The sequence below is a fragment of the Perissodus microlepis genome, chromosome 11 (assembly GCF_051167445.1).
Source record: "Perissodus microlepis isolate ML-2025 ecotype Zambia chromosome 11, ASM5116744v1, whole genome shotgun sequence".
NCBI lineage: Eukaryota > Metazoa > Chordata > Actinopteri > Cichliformes > Cichlidae > Perissodus > Perissodus microlepis.
In genome coordinates this window covers 35,433,918-35,452,951 of record NC_140471.1, presented here as the reverse complement: position 1 = coordinate 35,452,951, position 19,034 = coordinate 35,433,918, and the positions used below count along the sequence as shown (strand labels likewise).

Genomic DNA, 19,034 nt, shown 5'->3' with positions numbered 1-19,034 from the left:
CTTTGTTACCCCGGTTCTTTTTTTTTACCATTTGTTCAGTAAACCTCCCCGGAGCTTGGAGGACTGCACCGCAGTGTGTCTACTGTGGGTGAAAAGCAGAAGCTCTATTTCCTGAGAATCCTCAGGAAAATTAATACCAGATAAACCTTTTTTTTAGTCCCACGAGTGGGAAATGTTTGGTCACGGTTACAATTTAAGAGCAGTAAAGATTAAGAAACAGAAGAACAGCAACAATAGAATAAGATTAGAAATAATATCATACTATACAAAACAAAATAAAGTACATAGAATACATTAAAAATAACAGCCTTCAAAAGCTGCCGGTGTCCTGCTGTCGATGTTTATCGAGAGCATCCTGTGCTACTGCCTCTGTGTGCGGGTCCCCAGCTGCACAGCAGGAACTCGGCTGTTCCTCTGGAACAACACCCAAATGCAGCCATCAGGCAAAAGATACAGGATCTAAATAGCAGCTTTGAATTACAAGTAATTTCCTCCAATTCAGTCTCACAAATACTGTGCAGACATCGTGTTTATGACTCTTTCATATTGGATTCTTTTGTAATTCTATTCAAACTGTTTCTCTTGACTCTGCAGGGACTGCACTTTATTTTGTTGACAATAAAGATAATTTAAATCTTCCTGTTTGCAGTGCAGCGAAAGCGATCCACAGTAAACTCACAGAGGAGATCACGAGTGTGGAGACGCAGACGTGTTGTCGACATCTCGTTGTCTTTCTGTCTCACTTTGGGGTTTTTTTTCTAGAGACAAAGTCTCTCTCTGCTTGCTTTGCATCTTTTTGTGTCTTTGGATTCTTTCCTGTTCACGTTGTTCCCCAGAGGAGCCACCAGGCGAAGTGCTCGCACACAGCTGCAGTGGCCTGAAAACAGAGAGTGTAAGAGTGTGCTTCAGTGTAAGAATAGCAGGGGACAGGCCCTGGTCACAGAGGCGGAGACACACGGGGTTGTTATGTGTTTGCCTGAAACGCTATGAAAGTAAAAGCCTCAGACTTCCAAAGAATCACATCCAAGCAGAGAAAATGATGACATGGCATTCCTGCAGCCTGAAATGTTTCCTCTACAAATTTAAATGTAATTTCATCATCACTCAGATCTGATTAATCGCTGAATCAAAGTAATTTTAAACAGAAGTGAACAGCAAACCGAGCAGAAGGATGACTGAGTGAGTTGCATCACGTTCGTGCCCACCACAAAAAGCTGCAGTAAAACTGAAGTGCTTGTAAACCCTCATTTTTCCAAGGAAAAGCTAAAATCACAAACTGAAAGGGAACGTGGGTCAAACAACGTGACTCACCATGAGCAAACAAAGACACACAATGAATCAATAAGCAGGCTGGATTATTCAGGAGTTATTCAAACAGTCAGCAAAGTCCTGCGAGTATAATCCAGGATGTTCAGGTCAAATGTGTCACTTTATAAAGAAAAATGGTGACACTTTTATTTTTCTTCTTCTTAATTTTACTTCATTTGTTTTTTTTAACGATTTTTAATCATAATTTCATTTCAGGCTGATGATCCACCTTCATTTAATCAGAAGTGAACATGAACCTGGACCCAAATCACCCTGCAGCCATCTTTCAACACTTACTGTAGGTGTTCAAACTGTCTAACAAAGCCGACAGCCCTGCTCCTCCCTCTCTTTTAGGGGAACACTGACGCAATCCCAAGCTGAGACATCTAATCTCTCCAGCATTCCTGAGGTCTTTTCCTCAGACGTGTGACTTATTTCCAAATTTGGATCCGCCCAGCCTGCAGGTGTTCATTTGAGGACTGAAAAACTTCACGACCGCCCAAATGTTCATTATTTGCATAAAACAGCATTCTGATCACATTTTTGGTGCTACTGTAGCAAAGCTCTGCAGACACTCCTCTACTTGTCCTCTACTTGGGGCAAAAATTCCTTTCCACTATTTTTCAGCTCCCTATATGCTTTACCTATATGCTTTTTTTTTACTATTAAAAAAGCCCTAAAGGCAACTTTTTTCCGGCTTCATCATTTCCTGTGATGGTCGTCTGTGTGACTATATTGTCGCGTATATGTAATACATAAACACGCTCCATCCATTCTCTTCCGTCTTAGGGCGAGAGGCGCGGTACACCTGGACAGCTCACCAGCCTGTCACATAGACGCAGACAGCCATCCACACTGTGCCGCCTGCACACTATTATACAACACTATTAATAAAATAAATCCCTGCATGCGTGCAGTGTGAAGTGTTTTTGAAGGTCAGTGACACTAGAAATGCCAGTCCACTTACCAAGTGCACCAAACAGTGGTTTGCAAAATGTGTGAATGAAATGTGTGAATTTTAAGGCTTTCAAATATTGTCCAATCAGCATTTTCTCTGAAAGCGTGTCTTTATGTGCCATATACGATATCCTCTACTAGAAGAGTGAAAAAAGTATTAAAGTATTGTTTTCCTTTTACATCTCTGTGCTTTGTGGTTATTTAATGTATGTATGAGTAAGTGCCTCACTACAAGTAATGAAACGCAGAGTTATTGTGAAATGTGAATAATAAGGAAGATCAGGAAATTCCCTTATTTAATCATGTGATATAACGTGCAGGCAGGAAACACCTTCAGTGTAACTCTGACTCAGCTCTGAGAGTCTCCGGATCGTCCTGGAAAGTGGAAAGTGACTTAGCAGAAAAAAAAAACTGATGTCAAACCTTCTGAGAAGCGAGCCGACGGCTTCCTCGGAATCTGCTTCAACACACGACGGACGGAGCTTAAATATGAGCATCAGGAGCATGAAGACCTCACATCACAGCCTCCACAGGACAGGACCACAGACCAGAGGAGCAGGGACCAAACCGAAGTCTGGACCATCGCAGGATAACAAGTCAGTTTTAAATGTCTTCCTTACCTTTGCTTACCTTTTATTTCAAACATTTAAAACTATTATTCTTGATATTTTTGCACCATTTTTCAGAGTTTGTGCTTGAATTTCAATATTTGTCTGCCAACCAAATGCATGTCTATTCCCAGCAGCTGGGATAAGCTGCACAGCTAAACGTCTGCATGCTTGAACAAGCAGAAATACCTGAAATGAATGTAAAAGAAACAATGGCAAACATGAAAGCGCTCGAAGGTAAATCAGGAGAATGATACAGAAGGGCAAAAAGTAAGAACTGATTTAATGGAGCTTTCATTTCAAATATGTCCTTATTATTATTATTATTATTATTGTTATTATTATTATCTCAAAAAGATGTTGTCATGCACAAGAAGTGTGTGCAGTTTTCCCAGTGACAGGCGCTGTTATATAAAGTATGTGAGATCTTGGTGTAGTTTGAAATGCCCTCATCGTTGCTTAGAATAAACATTAAATGAAAATATGTGATACAGTCATCAGAGGTCACCTATATGTGCAAAGTGATTTCATCAGTTTTTGGATTTATGATGACAAATAAACTGATTTTCATTAGCAAATATCTGAGGCTGATTTGATTAGAAAATTATTTAAAGAAAATAATAATATTGTGCCACCAGTGTTTAAATGCACACTGAGTTGGTGTTTGCTGTGGATTCTTGGAATTTCATTGTGGAATACGAAACGAATTATTATTTGAATGAAGTCTGAAAAAGGCCGAACAGATTCTTTGATTTAGGAGACATGAAGTTTGGGGAGAGTAAAACTTTGACTTCGTGACTTTCTGATTTCATTATTGAGCCTGGAATTACTCAGATTACACGATATATTTTATAAGCCTGACACTGAAACTAAAAACTAAACAAATTTCTTTCACTGTAATTTCCGCAGCACAGAAAAGTTTGTGCGTTTCTTTTGGTGGAATTTTTGCAAAACACTTCAGAAATCCGACAAATAATTCCTCTACACTTTATAGATTTTATTTTATTTTTAATTGGAGTTTATGGTTTATTTGGAAGGAGGTAAAAACGTCCATTTGCTTTGTATTTTTTCACTTTTGGTGTTTTGAATATGAAGCAAGATTAAAGTTGCTCTTTTTTAATCTGACAGGTGCAGCAATGTCACCGAATTGTTTTTTAATTATTTGAAAATTTCACATTTAACAACTAACAACCTGACGGTCAGCAGAGCAGGGGTCCGCGGGTCGTTGTGACCCCGCTGACCGATACGTCAGGGTGATGTTCTCGCCAGCAGCGCGCATGTGTGCGCGTAAATTGCGCACAGAACGTGCTCCTCTCTCTGTGGTTCAAGGCAAGGTGCGCAGAGTCCGCAAAGGTCTTTCTATTTCACTAAATAAAACTACACCACAAACTAGCGACGACAAAAAATGTTTTTAAATAAAAATTTAAAGTACAGTCGAAACAAATGAAAACTATCTGAAATGATATTGCGCATGAATAAAATTCAACAGGAAACGTCCTTAATTTATTATTTCTTATTTTGGTCAAATTTAACATCAGGAGGTTTTAAACTCCCACGTCCCCTTAAACAGACGCACGGAGCGTGTGTCGAAATCTCCATTCTGATATTTCTTCCGCACGCCACGGTGATGAAACAAGCAAAGGCACCGAAACTAAAAGCAACTAAACACTAAAATAAATGAAACTGAACTGAAAACGAAACTCCACAAAATAAAGGAATGAACGAAACAAATGAAAATAAATTACAAGTATAATATGTTCGATGTCTGCGTGTTTTTCTGCGCGTAAAGTTAAAGTCGAGTGAAGGACGATCTGAGACAAACGAGAATTTTAAAAAGCGCAGCGATGGAGCAGGTCGATCAAAAATAGTCGAAAAGCGCCTGTATGTGCTGTGACTGTGTTTGAGGGTTCACCTACTTACATTTGTAATCTGAAGAACTTTCACTGCAGACAAACAAGGTAGAGAAATTTGAGCTTTATAACAGTCACTATAAACTTGTAATTACCACGATATTCGAAAAATATGCGAATGACACAATATGTCCTAAGAAATCGTTCTCCTTTTTTCTTTCCCTTTAATTTTGTAGTTATAGATTTCAATTCTTTACACCTTCAGTCTTTAACTGAAGGGAGACAGCTGACAGACAACACTTTGTTTTGTTTTTTTTCATAGGTAAAATAACGTCGTTGAAGTAAAATGTTTTAATCGTGTGGGGGACATAGGATAGGGTGACGGCCCTACACGACCCGTGGAGGGGTCTCATTCCCATACTGAATTAGATTTAAACTCCACCTCTGACAGTAAAGTATTTTTACAGTATATCCTGTTCACTGTGAGTCACTATTGCCTAATAGACTAGTTATCACCCAATAAAGCCAAAGACATCCTACGGAAAGTTTTTTAACAGAGTCATTGGCCAAATGGCAGCATCTGTTTTTAATATCTCCATCTCACAGCCGGTAGCTGACTGAGTCACTGGTCACAGGATTTTATGTAAAGCCCACAAACACCCCGGTTATCTCAGGGTCAGGTGGCATTGACAAGTCTCGCTTCTGCGGTTTGAAACCAAAGCCCTCTTCTTTCTGTTGCAGTGCATTGTGAGTACCTGCTCATCCTGTTTCTTGGGGTTTTGGTGGAGCTTGCTGCAGGTCGGGCATTACCACCAAACGCTGAAATGAAGAGCATCGTTGAGGACCTCCACGGGGCGCTGGAAAAATACAACAGCTACCTGAAAGAGGATGTGAGACATGAGCCGTTCAGGCGTCCACACAACACTCTCTTTGAATAAATGTGCATTTTTACCCATTCGAAACAATTTAATGAGTCTCGCTCACACCTGTGTTTTTGCTGCAGGCGCATCTGAAAGGCTTGCCATTTGAGCCTTGCAAAGAGACGCCTGCTTACCTGAACCAGGTACAACTCAAATCATATGTCTTTATTTAACAGCAGGAGGCACATTAAAAATCCAAATCCAGATAAGATGTATCAAAATAATTGTTGCTATTACACAATAATAACACACAATTTCACTTTGACATGTTGTGTGAGATACACTCAGCAGATTCAAAGCTCATTTTATTTATTGGTCCTTGTTTTGGTCAGAGCACCACGGTGGCCCACAGACTCACTCAGTATGAGCAATGCACAAAGAAGCTTCAAGATCTCCTTCCTGACATCAGACACCAAGTCATCACACACAACTACGAGCTGCTGCAACACCTGGTGAGTCTCTGCATGCTCATTGGCTGATTCCAACAAATATAAAGCGCAGAAAAGAAGGAAGTAAATACTCGTAAATAAAAAAAGACTGATAAGAAGGAAGATTAAAGCAGAGTGGATGAAAGGGTAGGAGGGTAACTGAGCTACAAAGAAGCGAGGAAGAAAAAACAGCTCAAAAGCAAACAATGATGGAGAAGATCATATTGTTATGTTGTCGTCATTGGAATTCGTTTTATTATTAGGAAATTAAACAGATTGATTAGTTTAATAATTTTATGATATGAAATATGCTTTTTCCTTCTTTTTCAGAAGGGATCGGAACAGTCCTCTACTTCCTCCCCCCCACTCACCTCCTCTTCATTAGAGTTTCACGTCAAACTAAAATCCATGCAGTGTGTTGACTGCTGGATCCAGCAGGTGGCAGCACTGCACAGATAACGCAAACACACGTTCGCCCTGCCATCTTCATGGGGACCCTGTGTGACCCTATTCAATAACCAAAAACCTGACCCTAACTTGAATCAAAGACAACCCACTTTCAGGATTTGACACAGCAACCAAAATGAGTTTGTTTCTCCCTCTGAAGCCGTTTCCTCTCCAAAGGTTGATTCTGTTCATCTGGACGTTTTCAGCGGGAGAAACGTTTCATCCAAGTGACTTCTGAAGAAACGAGAATGCATCAAGACGATACATTTTTCCTGTTTTTGTTTCTTTTGTTTTCCAGATTAGAAACCACAGAATATTAAAAAAATAGATTAATGTCACAGATTTTAATTTCAGTGATCAGTGTTAGTGACTGTGAGGGGGCGGGGCACATTTACTATCAAACTTCTTCACAGCTTCAGGAGTCCATCAAGGAGATGTGTCTAAAACATAGGGTTGCTTCTGCTACTATATCCCTGCACCCCTGTTAGCAAACAAGAAACAAACAACTTTGAGATGGTCAGACATGGTTCAACACTAAAATTATTCAAAAAGAGCAAAACATCTTTTATGTTCAATAAATTAAAGTGATTACGAACTTAATCGATAGAAGAACCACAAGAAAGAGCACATTGTCGTACTTGCGCTTGTATCCATATATACACTTATACTAACTGATACTGACATCTGTGCTTATTCAGTGTTGTGTGAACAATTCATTTATATGCAAAAGCACCTCAATTGGAGTGTGTGGAGCAAGCAACACGGAAGGTCATGTGCCCCCCACCCTGGATTATCAGTCATAATCCAGTCTCATCTGAACTCACAGACATTAAACATGTTCTTAGCTTTAGTTTAATTTACACTTACAGTTTGTGTTGAAAACAGGATCAAATCCAGGAGTGCATGTAGAGACAGGATGAAAAAATGTTGTGGGGTTCCCTTTAGTATCACAGTAACCTGTTTCTGCATCACCAAAGAGCTACTAAGAGGAAATTTAGCATTTGTAAAACAGGAAAAATTCAACTGCTTGTGGATATAAATGTTAAGAAAGAACAGTGAAAATGTCCGATATTGTTTTCCCATTGCTCCTAATGAGTATATATATATATATATATATATATATATATATATAGGAACAGCTAAGATACTGTGCAGGACCCTCAAGCTCCCAGGCCTCTGGTAGAGGACCCGAGCTTGAAGGATAAACCGCCCGCAGGGGCGAGATGGGTGTTTTTTTATACATAAATATATATATAAAACATACATACATATACATATACATATATATGTATATGTATATATATATATATATATATATATATATATATATATATATATATATATATATATATATATATATATGTATATATATATATATATATATATATATATATATATATATATATATATATATACATATATATATATATATATATATAAAACATACATACATATATATATATATGTTCACACTGTGATACTTGGAAATATCTGAGTTCAACAAAGCCAGCTAATAAATACAAATAATAATCACCGATGACTCGCCAACCAACCGACACAATATCTTACAAAATTATCATATATATTCTGTTTTAATATGTAACGTGTTTATGTGATAGACGTAAATACACACCACCACCACAAGATGTAGATTTCTCACAGCTGTAGTTCTCAAATTATTTATACCATATTCATAAATTCATATTACATTCATGCATAATTACTGGAGAAAAACATGCTCTGCCCATGTTTAACTTTAATGTCAAATTATATCTTTTTGTTTAAAGGCGTTTGTTTCGGACAATGTTATCCTCTGTGTGAACACCAGAGGGCACTGCCAGCGTATTTTTGTACTGTTGTATTGCTACAGATGTAAATAAACATTTTCTTTCTCAGAACATTGTTTTTAATAAACTTCTGTAGAAGAGAAACATTTCTGAGACTTGTCATTAAATTCAACAGCTGCTGAAATTCCAATCACATGGAATTTCAAATTCAGACAGTTAGTCACAGAATCTCCCCGGGACTCTAGTTTAGAGTGTCCCATTGTTTTTAAAATGAAAGCCTTAAATTGAAAGCCAATAATACATACAGAGAAAACCCAACAATCAGATGACCCCCTATGAGCAGCACTTTGGCGACAGTGGGAAGGAAAAACTCCCTTTTAACAGGAAGAAACCTCCGGCAGAACCAGGCTCAGGGAGGGGCGGGGCCATCTGCTGTGATTGGTTGGGGTGAGAGAAGGAAGACAGGATAAAGACATGCTGTGGAAGAGAGACAGAGATTAATAACAGATATGATTCAATGCAGAGAGGTCTGTTAACACATAGTGAGTGAAGAAGAAACACCCAGTGCATCATGGGAATCTCCCGGCAGCCTGCGTCTATTGCAGCATAACTAAGGGAGGATTCAGGGTCACCTGATCCAGCCCTAACTATATGCTTTAGCCAAAAGGAAAGTTTCACCAGTCCCACCAAAAATGCACTGGAAACTGCATATTTTAGTTATTACTACTATTATTACTGCAGCTGCTCGCTGTTTTGTAAATGGCAGTGAAGAAACAGGTGGTGACGGTAACTTTCTCCCCTGGGCCGTAAACCTCGGAAGTGATGTGAGCGGATTAGTGGCGAGCAGCGCTGATTCACGGGGCAGTTGGAGTTGTTGTGCAAATGTTTCCTGAATCAGAGTCCCTGCTGCGCACACAGATACCAGCACCACCAACTCACTCTCACGGAAGATAACACAAGGTCAGAATCATGCACACCACTTGCAATGGGAACAAGAAGGGGCGTCCTCAGGCAGGTCAGGTCAGGTCCCTCATACTGATGTTGCAAACTTTGTACATTTCCACTGCTTTAGTTTAAAGTTTGTCGCCTCTTGTGGGGCCCGAGAGGCACCGAGCAGCTTCTTGGTTCCTTGGTGGCACATGGCACCTCAAAATGACTTTTGAACAGTTAATGTTATGTCCTCGTGCACATATATCAACTCTTTTCTTTCATACTGCAAATATTTGCATTCAGGTTTTTACTGCACATATTGCTGTATCAGGAGCTGAAGCTTGTAAAATGATGTGACGTGCTGTTCAGACACTGATCAATGCAACGGAAACCGAAAATTCAAATGAGCACAAATAATTTTCCACTGCAGCAAACAGAAAACAGCTGAGTGAACAGAAACAGGTCGGTCTGTCTTTATTTAGTCTGCAGCTCAAACACTTCGGTTTGCCTCTCTGACCCCTTTTCTCTTCCACAGACACACAGGAAACATCTCACTGGTTAACCTCAAACCTACGTTGCAGTTCATGCCCTAAAACTATCTCAAAAAAAAAGCGTGAAGTGGAGACAGGACATCAGATCTTATTATTCGCCTGAGAGTAAATACCAGAGAACTGAAGCCGTACACAACGGTGCAGAATCTTTAGAGGAAACCATTTATACAGACAGGTGCAAGCAAGAGACAATCAGCAGATATAACTTCACATTTGGGAAATTTCAAACTCTGACACAATGAGTAAAAAAATAATTAAGTTATATGAATACATTTATGATTCAAAAACAGGTAAAATTTGACTTTTTAAATCAAATTCATGAGTAAAATTGGCTCCACTGTAAAAAGAACTTTATATAATATGAACATCTACAGCTGTAAAGTTCAGAATCATAATAAAGTGATTTACTAAAAATGTCAGCATCATGTTAGAAACATTACACGGTTCTGCTTCCGTAGCTTCTGTTTACTGTCTGTGGTCACTGCATCAAACAGCTTTCTTTAAGTATCTGCATATTTTAAATGGAAGAGTTTTACATTTTTTAGCATTGGAAAAATTCAGATAAAATTGGCAAAGAGAGAAAGTCAGATCGATACAATATCTATCTATCTTCAGCCAATCAGATTTGTTGGTATTTCTTTGCGTCCTCGGCTCGGTGAAAACTGTGTTCGACGAATCGCAGCAGCTTCAGTCATCTGATGTTTCTTCCACCTGAAGCTGAAAACCTCAGAGCAGCATAATGAAGCTCCGGAGACGTCTGTGGACACATCATCAGGTCAAAAGCAATCAGAGTCTGTATTTAGTGAAGCGACAGGCGAGTCTATATTTAAATTATGTTTTATACATTTATTAGCAAGAGCCTCTTCTTCATTTTATTCCTTTTCGTGAGAAGTAACTAAGCATTAAGTAGAAGTTTGTAAAATCAGCAGGGAACAGTTACATAGATTTGTCATTTATTCTTTGGTTTTTCGGGGTAAATATTTAATGTCCACAAATCCAGATGCTGGGACGTGTGTAGCAAAGTAAGGACACGCCCCCTCCCTGTGGTCACACCCAGAAATAGCAAAACAACAACACACTGTAAACTCTCTGTTACCTCGTCACTGATCTTTGGCGTTTTTTCTGTAAAAAAATAAAAAAATATATATTTAACATGGATTTTTACACATTTTCTGAAAATATCAAATGTGTTATTATTTTTTCACGAACACAAAAACTCACGATTCAAGGTTTTTAGGGTGTTGGATTTTTTTTGCTCGTTACAAAAAAACATTTCAAACATTTTCTTCTTTAGTTGTGGACTTACACCGCGTTCCAGTTATTATGCAAATGATATTTTTCTCTGATTTTCCTAAACAGTCAATGCAAGTGACAGTGAGCATAATCTTAGAGTCATCAACCTTCAGATTATAATTTGAATTTTACTAAACAAACCTCCCAATGAAAACAGCGTGTTTTACCAAAATAACAAACTTAAAATGCACTTTTCCAAATTATTAGCCACAACAGAGTTGAAAACTGCTGTTCACAAACGATGTCCATCTAATCTGACTGAGCTGGAGCTGTTTTGCAAAGAAGAATGGGCAAAGATTTCAGTCTGTAGATGTGCAAAGCTGGTAGAGACAGACCCTAAAAGACTGGCAGCTGGAATTGCAGCAAAAGGTGGTTCTACAAGGTATTGACTCAGGGGGCTGAATAATTACGCACACCCCACTTTGCAGTTACTTATTTGTAAAACATGTTTGGAATCATGTATGATTTTTGTTCCACTTCTCACGTGTGCACCACTTTGTGTTGGTCTTTCACGTGGAATTCCAATAAAATTGATTCATGTTTGTGGCTGTAATGTGACAAAATGTGGAAAAGTGCATACTTTTGCAAGCCACTGTAAGTTTTCGTGAAATATCTAAGGCTTTCATTACGTGTCCAAGGCATTCAACTATTTCAGGCTTTTCAGCAGCAGAGATCCTTTTTCTTTGTCATATTGTTTGAAAATGCTGGTCTGCTTAATAATGTGGAACATCCTTATTTATTCGTTTTTCCTTTAATTGGGCTCACCTGGAAAACTAATTATACCAGGTGTCCGAGATTGATGTCAGTGATCCAAAGAGCCCTGAGACACAATGCCATCCATGAGTTTAATTGAAAAACAACAAATTAAATCTTTATGACACTAAAATACAATTTGCATAATGATTTGGAAGGCGGTGTACTTATCCAACAAGTTTGTTTTGAAGTGAGTTTTGAAGATATCAGCTGTAGTGTGCTTCTTCTTGTATAGAAAGCATATAATGGCGCTCCTTTCACACTTGTTAATCTCTAATCTATATCAATCTATATCAACAAGTAGCAGCATAAGTTACCATGGTGATAGTCAGCAGTAAAAGGTTGACCCCCTTCATGGTGCAGAACACCGAGGGTGAGCCCTCGTGAAATCCTGCTTTGTAGTACAGACCTCAGGAAACATTAGTTATTGTTAATTTCTACTTAGAAAACTTTTTTGAATATGTTCACCAACAAACAGGAGTGTGAAGCTCGCTAATGTGTTTGCTCAGCTACAGCTGATATCTCACAAATTGTGCGATTCAAACCAAAATTCTTCAGATGAGTAAAAGACGGCAAATACATAAAACATAAAAACGCCGTACTCACTGTGTCGGCGCGACAGCAGGACGCAGAGTGCCACGGTGGAGGTAAAAAAGGCGGCACATGCAGTGCCAATGATGGAGGTCAGAAACACACACTGACTGGATGCTTTCACACACACGAAAAAAACAAATAGAAACAGGAAGTTTGAGCAGGGATTTTTAAAAGTTCAGCAAGTTTAGAAGACAAATGATACCATAATGAACCCGAACATTGTGGCTAACAGCTGGATTTCCCATTTGACTGCAGCTAGCCAAACAGCCAAGTACTGCTAAAGACAGAGAGAGTGTAAATATCCTTGTTTCTTAACATAAAACTCATTGTTGCTGCACAAATGTGATCCCCTCTTACAAACTTTTAGTTTTCGTGTCGTTATTGTCCTCTGAGTCATCGATTCTCTCCCTAGTTAGCTAACAAACTAATGTAGGTCTGTTAGCCGCAACCAACCAACCACATGACATCATGCTCCATACTGACAGAAGATGGTGCTAAACTTTAAGCGCTTATTTCTTAAATCCAGCTTCACAGACAGCGTTACATCTATGCCAGTTTTTGAGAGCAGGGCTTGATGGTGTGTATTAGCCTTTATATTGGAGCGTTTCATGTCCCCGTTTCACTCTGGACTTCCTCAAATTCGTTCCTGTTGTGAATTTACTAGTGCTGTCAAAATTATCGCCTTAATGCAAATTAATCTGCCATCATGGTCAACGCGATAAAAATTTTTTTTAATGCAATTAACATATCTGGAGCGCAGAATGACTCAAAATCCCTGAAATGTTTCCGTCAACGCATTTCGGGCAGTTTGTCCAAGTAGAGTTACCTTACCTCTGGTAGTGATGGGCAGCTGAACCAATCAACTCAGTATGGAAGATGATAAACGCACATCGGCCCTCTTGATGGGAAATTTGAGTATTAAAAAAACAACATGATGGAACAGTTGACCCACATAAAGTCTTATGCACATTGTGCAAGAAGGAAATTTCACCCCAGCGCTTCCAGCTTAAGATATCACATTGACTCGAAGCATACGTTAGTCGGGGATGCTGCTAGCACTTTGGCTAACGCGTCACCCAGCTTGGACAAACCACTCACGGAGCATCGGGGCCTCAGTAAGTCGACCTCGGACATATTGACTGACGCCAAGTGGATTGCAACAAACTGCAGACGTGTTAATATCGCTGAGAACACGTGCTTTACATATCTTTGGTTCCTCGTTTCAAGGACTTGAAGCCTCCCCAAGAGTGACAGAGAGAGAGGATACATGTTTACAGAGTTTATCGTTAACATGAACGTTCAAGATGTTCAATGAACATGTTAAGTTCGTATATTTTCCCTTTTTTCTCGAGTCTGTTTGCTCACGCAAAATGAAATGCGATTAATATAGAATAAAAATTATATTTAACCGTGATTAATCAAAATGAATCCGCAGTAACCCTGTGATGAGTCTGATTAAAAATTTTTATAGTTTGACTGCACTAATATATATTATATATTAGTGTATACTTACCTATTAGTATATAGGTTTTTTAAATAGTTGCATTTCACAGGAGAGAAGCTGCGCTACAAGACTGAAGACAACTATTCAAATTCTCTTTGAATTTAAGCATTTAACATTCTTTGTGTTTGTTCTGCGTTTATTTCATTATATTGCCTAAATGTCAGTTACAAGCTTAAATATGAAGTTGAAAAAATGTAATTGCAGCCAGGCTATTGATCAAGTAATCGCGATTAATTACGGAAAATTGTGAGATTAATTAGTTGTTTTTAATCTATTGACAGCACTAATATTTACATTTGCGGTCTGCTTAAATGCAACTTTCATGTCACATTTTGTTTACAGACGACATCAATAGAAAAAATAAACGAATTGATCAGTAGCACACACTGTTGTCAGAGAATAATCTCTATGTTTCCAGATGTCTTTCGACTTTCATTATTGACCTTTACAGCTTTACACTTGCTGGATTGTCCTGCACACGCTTTCACACACACATGAAAAAAATAGAAACAGGAAGCGCGAGCAGGGATTTTTAAAAGCTCAGCAAGTTAAAAAACAAACGGTGACCGGTTAACATCAAAGAGGTCACAGGTATGGTTAGAAGCAAGTGTGTGGGTTGGTTTTGTTTTGGCCACATGCTAAATAAGCAGAAACTAAAGTGTGAGATATTTTCATACTGGTGCTCAAACCAAGCAGACGTGAATGGGGGTGAATATTATCCCAACCTAAACTCTAGATAGGTTACTGGCTTTTTATACTAATGACATTGTTGCTAAAATACTGACGTCTATGCGTTTAACACAAACACACCTTGGAACCACAACCGCGCTAAGCTGCAGAACAACTTGCTGATTTAAACATGTTGCAGATTGATATAATTATAATTGTTACTTCCAGATAACTGAGACTTGAACTGTGTGTCTGCTGCCTTTTGTTTTTTCCGGAATATAAATGAAGCACTAAAAGCCTTCAGACTGTGTTGGTGTGAGTTCCAAAGGCAATGACTTACGTTTGACCTCATCTGTCCCGCTGCTGATGGTCTTCCTGATCCTCAGCTCTCCATCACTCAGCACACAGGACACTTTCACACCTGCAGACCAGGTTTCTGCAGGAACATAAACCTGCGAGCTGAAGACTCCCGCCCTGGTGTCAGGAAGGATTCTGGGACTGAGTTCCTTAAGCACATGAGCTCCGTCATCCTCCTCAGAGTCCACCTCCCAGTCGACTTTGACCCGACCGGTGTCGTTCAGCCCGGACGCCAGGCAGATCAACGGGACGGGGAGGGGCGAGCTGACGTGTGAAGGAGCCAAGAGATCAAGTGCAGGACTGTGGAGCTCTGATTCTGATGACAGGGTGAGAAACTTAATGGTCATGATTTCAAAGAAAACTGACCCTGCATCATCATCGCAGCCTCTCCATGTCTTTTTGCGATTTTAAAGATGTTTTCTTGTTATAATTTTTTTCTGTGGTATCATGGCATCTACACTGTTTGGTGTTTTGGCCTCCAAAAACATCTTGGTGTGAGCGGCCGAGTTCAAACCAGCGGGCTGATATCAAGGTGAAAATATCCTATTTTATGTTTCTGCTGACTTTACATCAAAGCCTTTCAATAAATCTGCCTTGTCACGTTTTGTTGGTTGTGTAAAAGCAACAAAGTAACAGCCGTACAGATAACTGAGAACATGAAAGGTAAAAAAATTTCACAGTTTTGTTTTTTGTTTTTTTAATGAAGAAAGTTTCTGAGTGCGAGGTAGCAACGCAGTAAAGAGCTGTTTCTTTAATATATGAAAATCACCACTGAGCCAGCTTTATATTGTTCTGATCTTATGTACACACATAAAACTCTTAGTTCCTGTTCTGAATTTACATTTACACTCGGCTTAAATGCGGCTTTCATATGTCACATTCTGTTTGCAGATGATAAACATTTAACAGATCAACCAGTCTGGGTATCAATAAAAAAATGAACTAACTGATCAGCCGCACACACTGCTGTCAATTTACCTTCATTTATCATTTACCTTTACATATCCTCCAAAAAACACTCCTAATACTTCTCATTTGGCTCAGTGCTACTTGCTGCAGGAGCGGCTGCATGTTTGGATGCTTGGAGGTTAGAGCTGAATAACCATGTTACCATGGTAACAATGTGATAACCACTGTTACCACAGGTTTTAGGCCCTTATTGTCCAATTATACAACTTTAAGAGTGTCATCACTCGGCTGTAACCACTGTTGTTATCATGAGATTATGTGTATATTTACCGGTTATTACTTTAGTAATAGAGTGGTAATAACTAAGAATTTTTCAGTATTGCGCTCTGCTGCTGCCTTCTTATTCAACTATTATCACTTTATCACTGAGCTGAGCTGTTTCCTTGGTTCCTAAAAAGCTAAAATTGTTTAAATATATAAAAAATTTGTAACAGATTTATTGTTATTACGATAATAAAAAGAAGAACCAAAACCCAGTGGGTCAAGGCAATTTTTATAAAGTCAGTCCACCTACATGAAGCAAATATCTGTTTGACTTGTGAGTCAGAAAGTGTTATAAAGAGACCACCACTCACCTGTGACCGTCACCGTTGTCCCGCTGCCCAGCACTGGCGTGAGCCCATCGATGTAGACACAGAAGTACATGCCAGCGTCCTGCTGGGTGGCTCTGGGGACTTCCAGCAGACAGAGCCTGCTCTGAACTCGAGAAGTAAACCAAGGAGTCGCACTGAGACCGCTCACCTGCCTGATATGGAGCCATGTCACTCGAGAGCAGCCATGTGTTTCACCAGTCCCAGTGATGTTACATTTGAGGCTGACCTTTGACCCTGACATCACAGTCACATGAGGAGGAGACTGAACCAGGTGTATTCCAGCTGTGACTGTAAGTACAGAGATTTCATTACTGCCCAGATTCACTCAGCTGCAAATGCAAATGCCTCAAAGCAGATTTCTTCTTTTTTCGGTTTATCTGGACTAAAGTAATAATATTTGTTTTATACTTTAAAAACTTTTGTGATGGTGAGCGACCGTGGCTCAAGAGCAACTGTACAGTACTCTGTTTTTGTAACAATTGTCCATGTTAGCTTCAAATATTTTTTTCTATAAAAATTGTTTCTGTTCTGTTTGTAAATGTGCTTTTATTCTGCTGCTGTTACAACCAAATTCCCAAATTCAGTTAAAGGATTATTCTATTCTATTCTATTCTATTCTATTCTATTCTATTACATGCACAAATTGGAGTCTATTAGATAGATATGATACAAACCACTGCAGCACAGTACCTGTAATACCTACAGCATGTTCTAATCGCTCTAATAGGATATTATGGTCGACAGTATCGAACGCTGCACTGAGGTCTAGCAGGACAAGCACAGAGATGAGTCCACTGTCAGAGGCCATAAGAAGATCATTTGTAACCTTCACTAAAGCTGTTTCTGTGCTGTGATGAGCTCTGAAACCTGACTGAAACTCTTCAAATAAACCATTCCTCTGCAGATGATCTGTTAGCTGTTTGACAACTACTCTTTCAAGGATTTTTGATATGAAAGGAAGGTTGGAGATTGGCCTATAATTAGCTAAGACTGCTGGGTCTAGAGATGCTTTTTGAGTAAAGGTTTAACTACAGCCAGCTTGAAGGCCTGTGGTACATAGCTGATTATTAGAGATAGGTTGATCATATTTAAGATCGAAGCATTAATTCATGCAGGACTTCTTTGAGCAGTTTTGTAGGAATGGGGTCTAAAAGACACGTTAATGGTTTGGAGGAAGTAATTATTGAAGTTAACTCAACTTTGATTAGTTGGGCTGCTTCTGCTTTTGAAAATGGAAAGAAGACTCGGGTCGAGCTTGTGAAGTTTTGAGATCTTTAGATTTCCCCACAAACATAAACACAGTTAAAGATGTTCCCAACGAGTCCTGTGAGCTCTGCCAGTGCTGATCGATACTAATGCATCTCTGTGGATAATGTAAAAAGCATCCGTGCCAACAGCGCTGAGTTAAACATTTAAATAGGCTAGAATATGCTATTCATTAAGAGCCTGAGTTGTACATACAACGAGTTAAAAGATAAAATAAGTCACATCATAAGCAAAAGAAGACAAATGGTCAAAGACAAAGACGGTAATGTGGGACAGGATGACAGTATCATATAAAGTAAAAATGATGTTTTTGTCAGACCCCAGATGTTTTTGCCCAGCTGTGGTCAGGTTTAGGCTGTCACCAGTTTCCCCAAAGAGAAAAACTTTCATCAGAAAAAACTCACACAAATGTTTTTAATGGAACTTTATTTTTAAAAAATCGAGATTTTGTAAAATGATTTTATGTGGCTCAGCCTTTGATCTGAATATTAAAGCAGGTAATCATTACAGGAAATGATTATTGATTATATAGATTATTGCAGGGTGTGAAAGACGGCAGCGGTAAAAAAGAAACACTTACCGGAGACGCTGAGACAGATGAGAGGCAGCAGCTTCATGTTGGCCAGGAATAAAGTCGTTCTGCAGGACTGAGACGAGACAGTGCTGCGAAGTGTCATCACAGTAATCAGGTCACTGCAGTTTCACCACCTTCAGACACACACACACACAATGACAGGATGTGATGTCACTGTACAGAAGGATTAAATAAGATGTTCTTTATTCATCACAAAGCTGGAAAGTCTCACAGGAGTGTCGCTTAAACACAACCTGTAAAAGAACACAACAACATAATAAATCAGGATAAAAATGACACAAAGGAGTTTACAAAAGAGCTCAACATTAAACATAATTAACACAGTTAAAATGTGTTTACATTTTTCTAAATGTAATAACAGCTGAACATAATACAGTAAAGTAAAATAAAGAATTTAATAAACCAAAAAAAAGAAAAAATGACTTTAATGACTAAATTATAAATAATTGATTCCACTTTTGTAAGTAAAGATTAGGGGTGCAACGATACTCGTATCGATATTGAACCGTTCGATACAGTGCTTTCGGTTCGGTACGCATATGTATCGAACAATACAAAATTTATTTGATCAACTTTTCTTCTGACGATGCTGTCTGTGTTGAGCGCTCAGTGGATCTGCGCTTGACTACTCTGCCTAGGCTGCACTGTCGAGCGC

At 38.9% G+C, this 19,034-nt stretch overlaps 1 protein-coding gene and 1 long non-coding RNA gene across 2 annotated transcripts; both read right to left on the bottom strand.

Moving 5' to 3' along the window:
• Nucleotides 1–9,692: 9,692 nt before the first annotated feature.
• On the bottom strand, nt 9,693–13,831 carry LOC146378403 (uncharacterized). Its single transcript, XR_014801691.1, has 3 exons — nt 12,439–13,831; nt 10,883–10,908; nt 9,693–10,543 (listed from the first exon to the last, which is right to left on the bottom strand). It is a non-coding gene; the product is annotated as an uncharacterized LOC146378403 (long non-coding RNA).
• Nucleotides 13,832–13,982: 151 nt separating this feature from the next.
• On the bottom strand, nt 13,983–18,486 carry LOC146378402 (uncharacterized). The gene is made up of 3 exons (XM_084944481.1): nt 18,365–18,486; nt 16,501–16,806; nt 13,983–15,272 (listed from the first exon to the last, which is right to left on the bottom strand). The coding sequence occupies exons 1-3, from the start codon at nt 18,459–18,461 to the stop codon at nt 14,890–14,892; spliced, it is 786 nt and encodes a 261-aa protein (XP_084800607.1). The 5' UTR covers nt 18,462–18,486; the 3' UTR covers nt 13,983–14,889.
• Nucleotides 18,487–19,034: the final 548 nt, after the last annotated feature.

What these genes read in the sequence shown, in the direction of transcription:
- LOC146378402 (XM_084944481.1), bottom strand. Translation starts at nt 18,461, where the DNA reads ATGACACTTCGCAGCACTGTCTCGTCTCAGTCCTGCAGAACGACTTTA. An exon ending in CATCTGTCTCAGCGTCTCCG is followed by an intron (nt 16,807 to 18,364) that starts GTAAGTGTTTCT and finishes CTGTACTTACAG; the next exon opens with TCACAGCTGGAATACACCTG. An exon ending in GACAACGGTGACGGTCACAG is followed by an intron (nt 15,273 to 16,500) that starts GTGAGTGGTGGT and finishes CCCTGTCATCAG; the next exon opens with AATCAGAGCTCCACAGTCCT.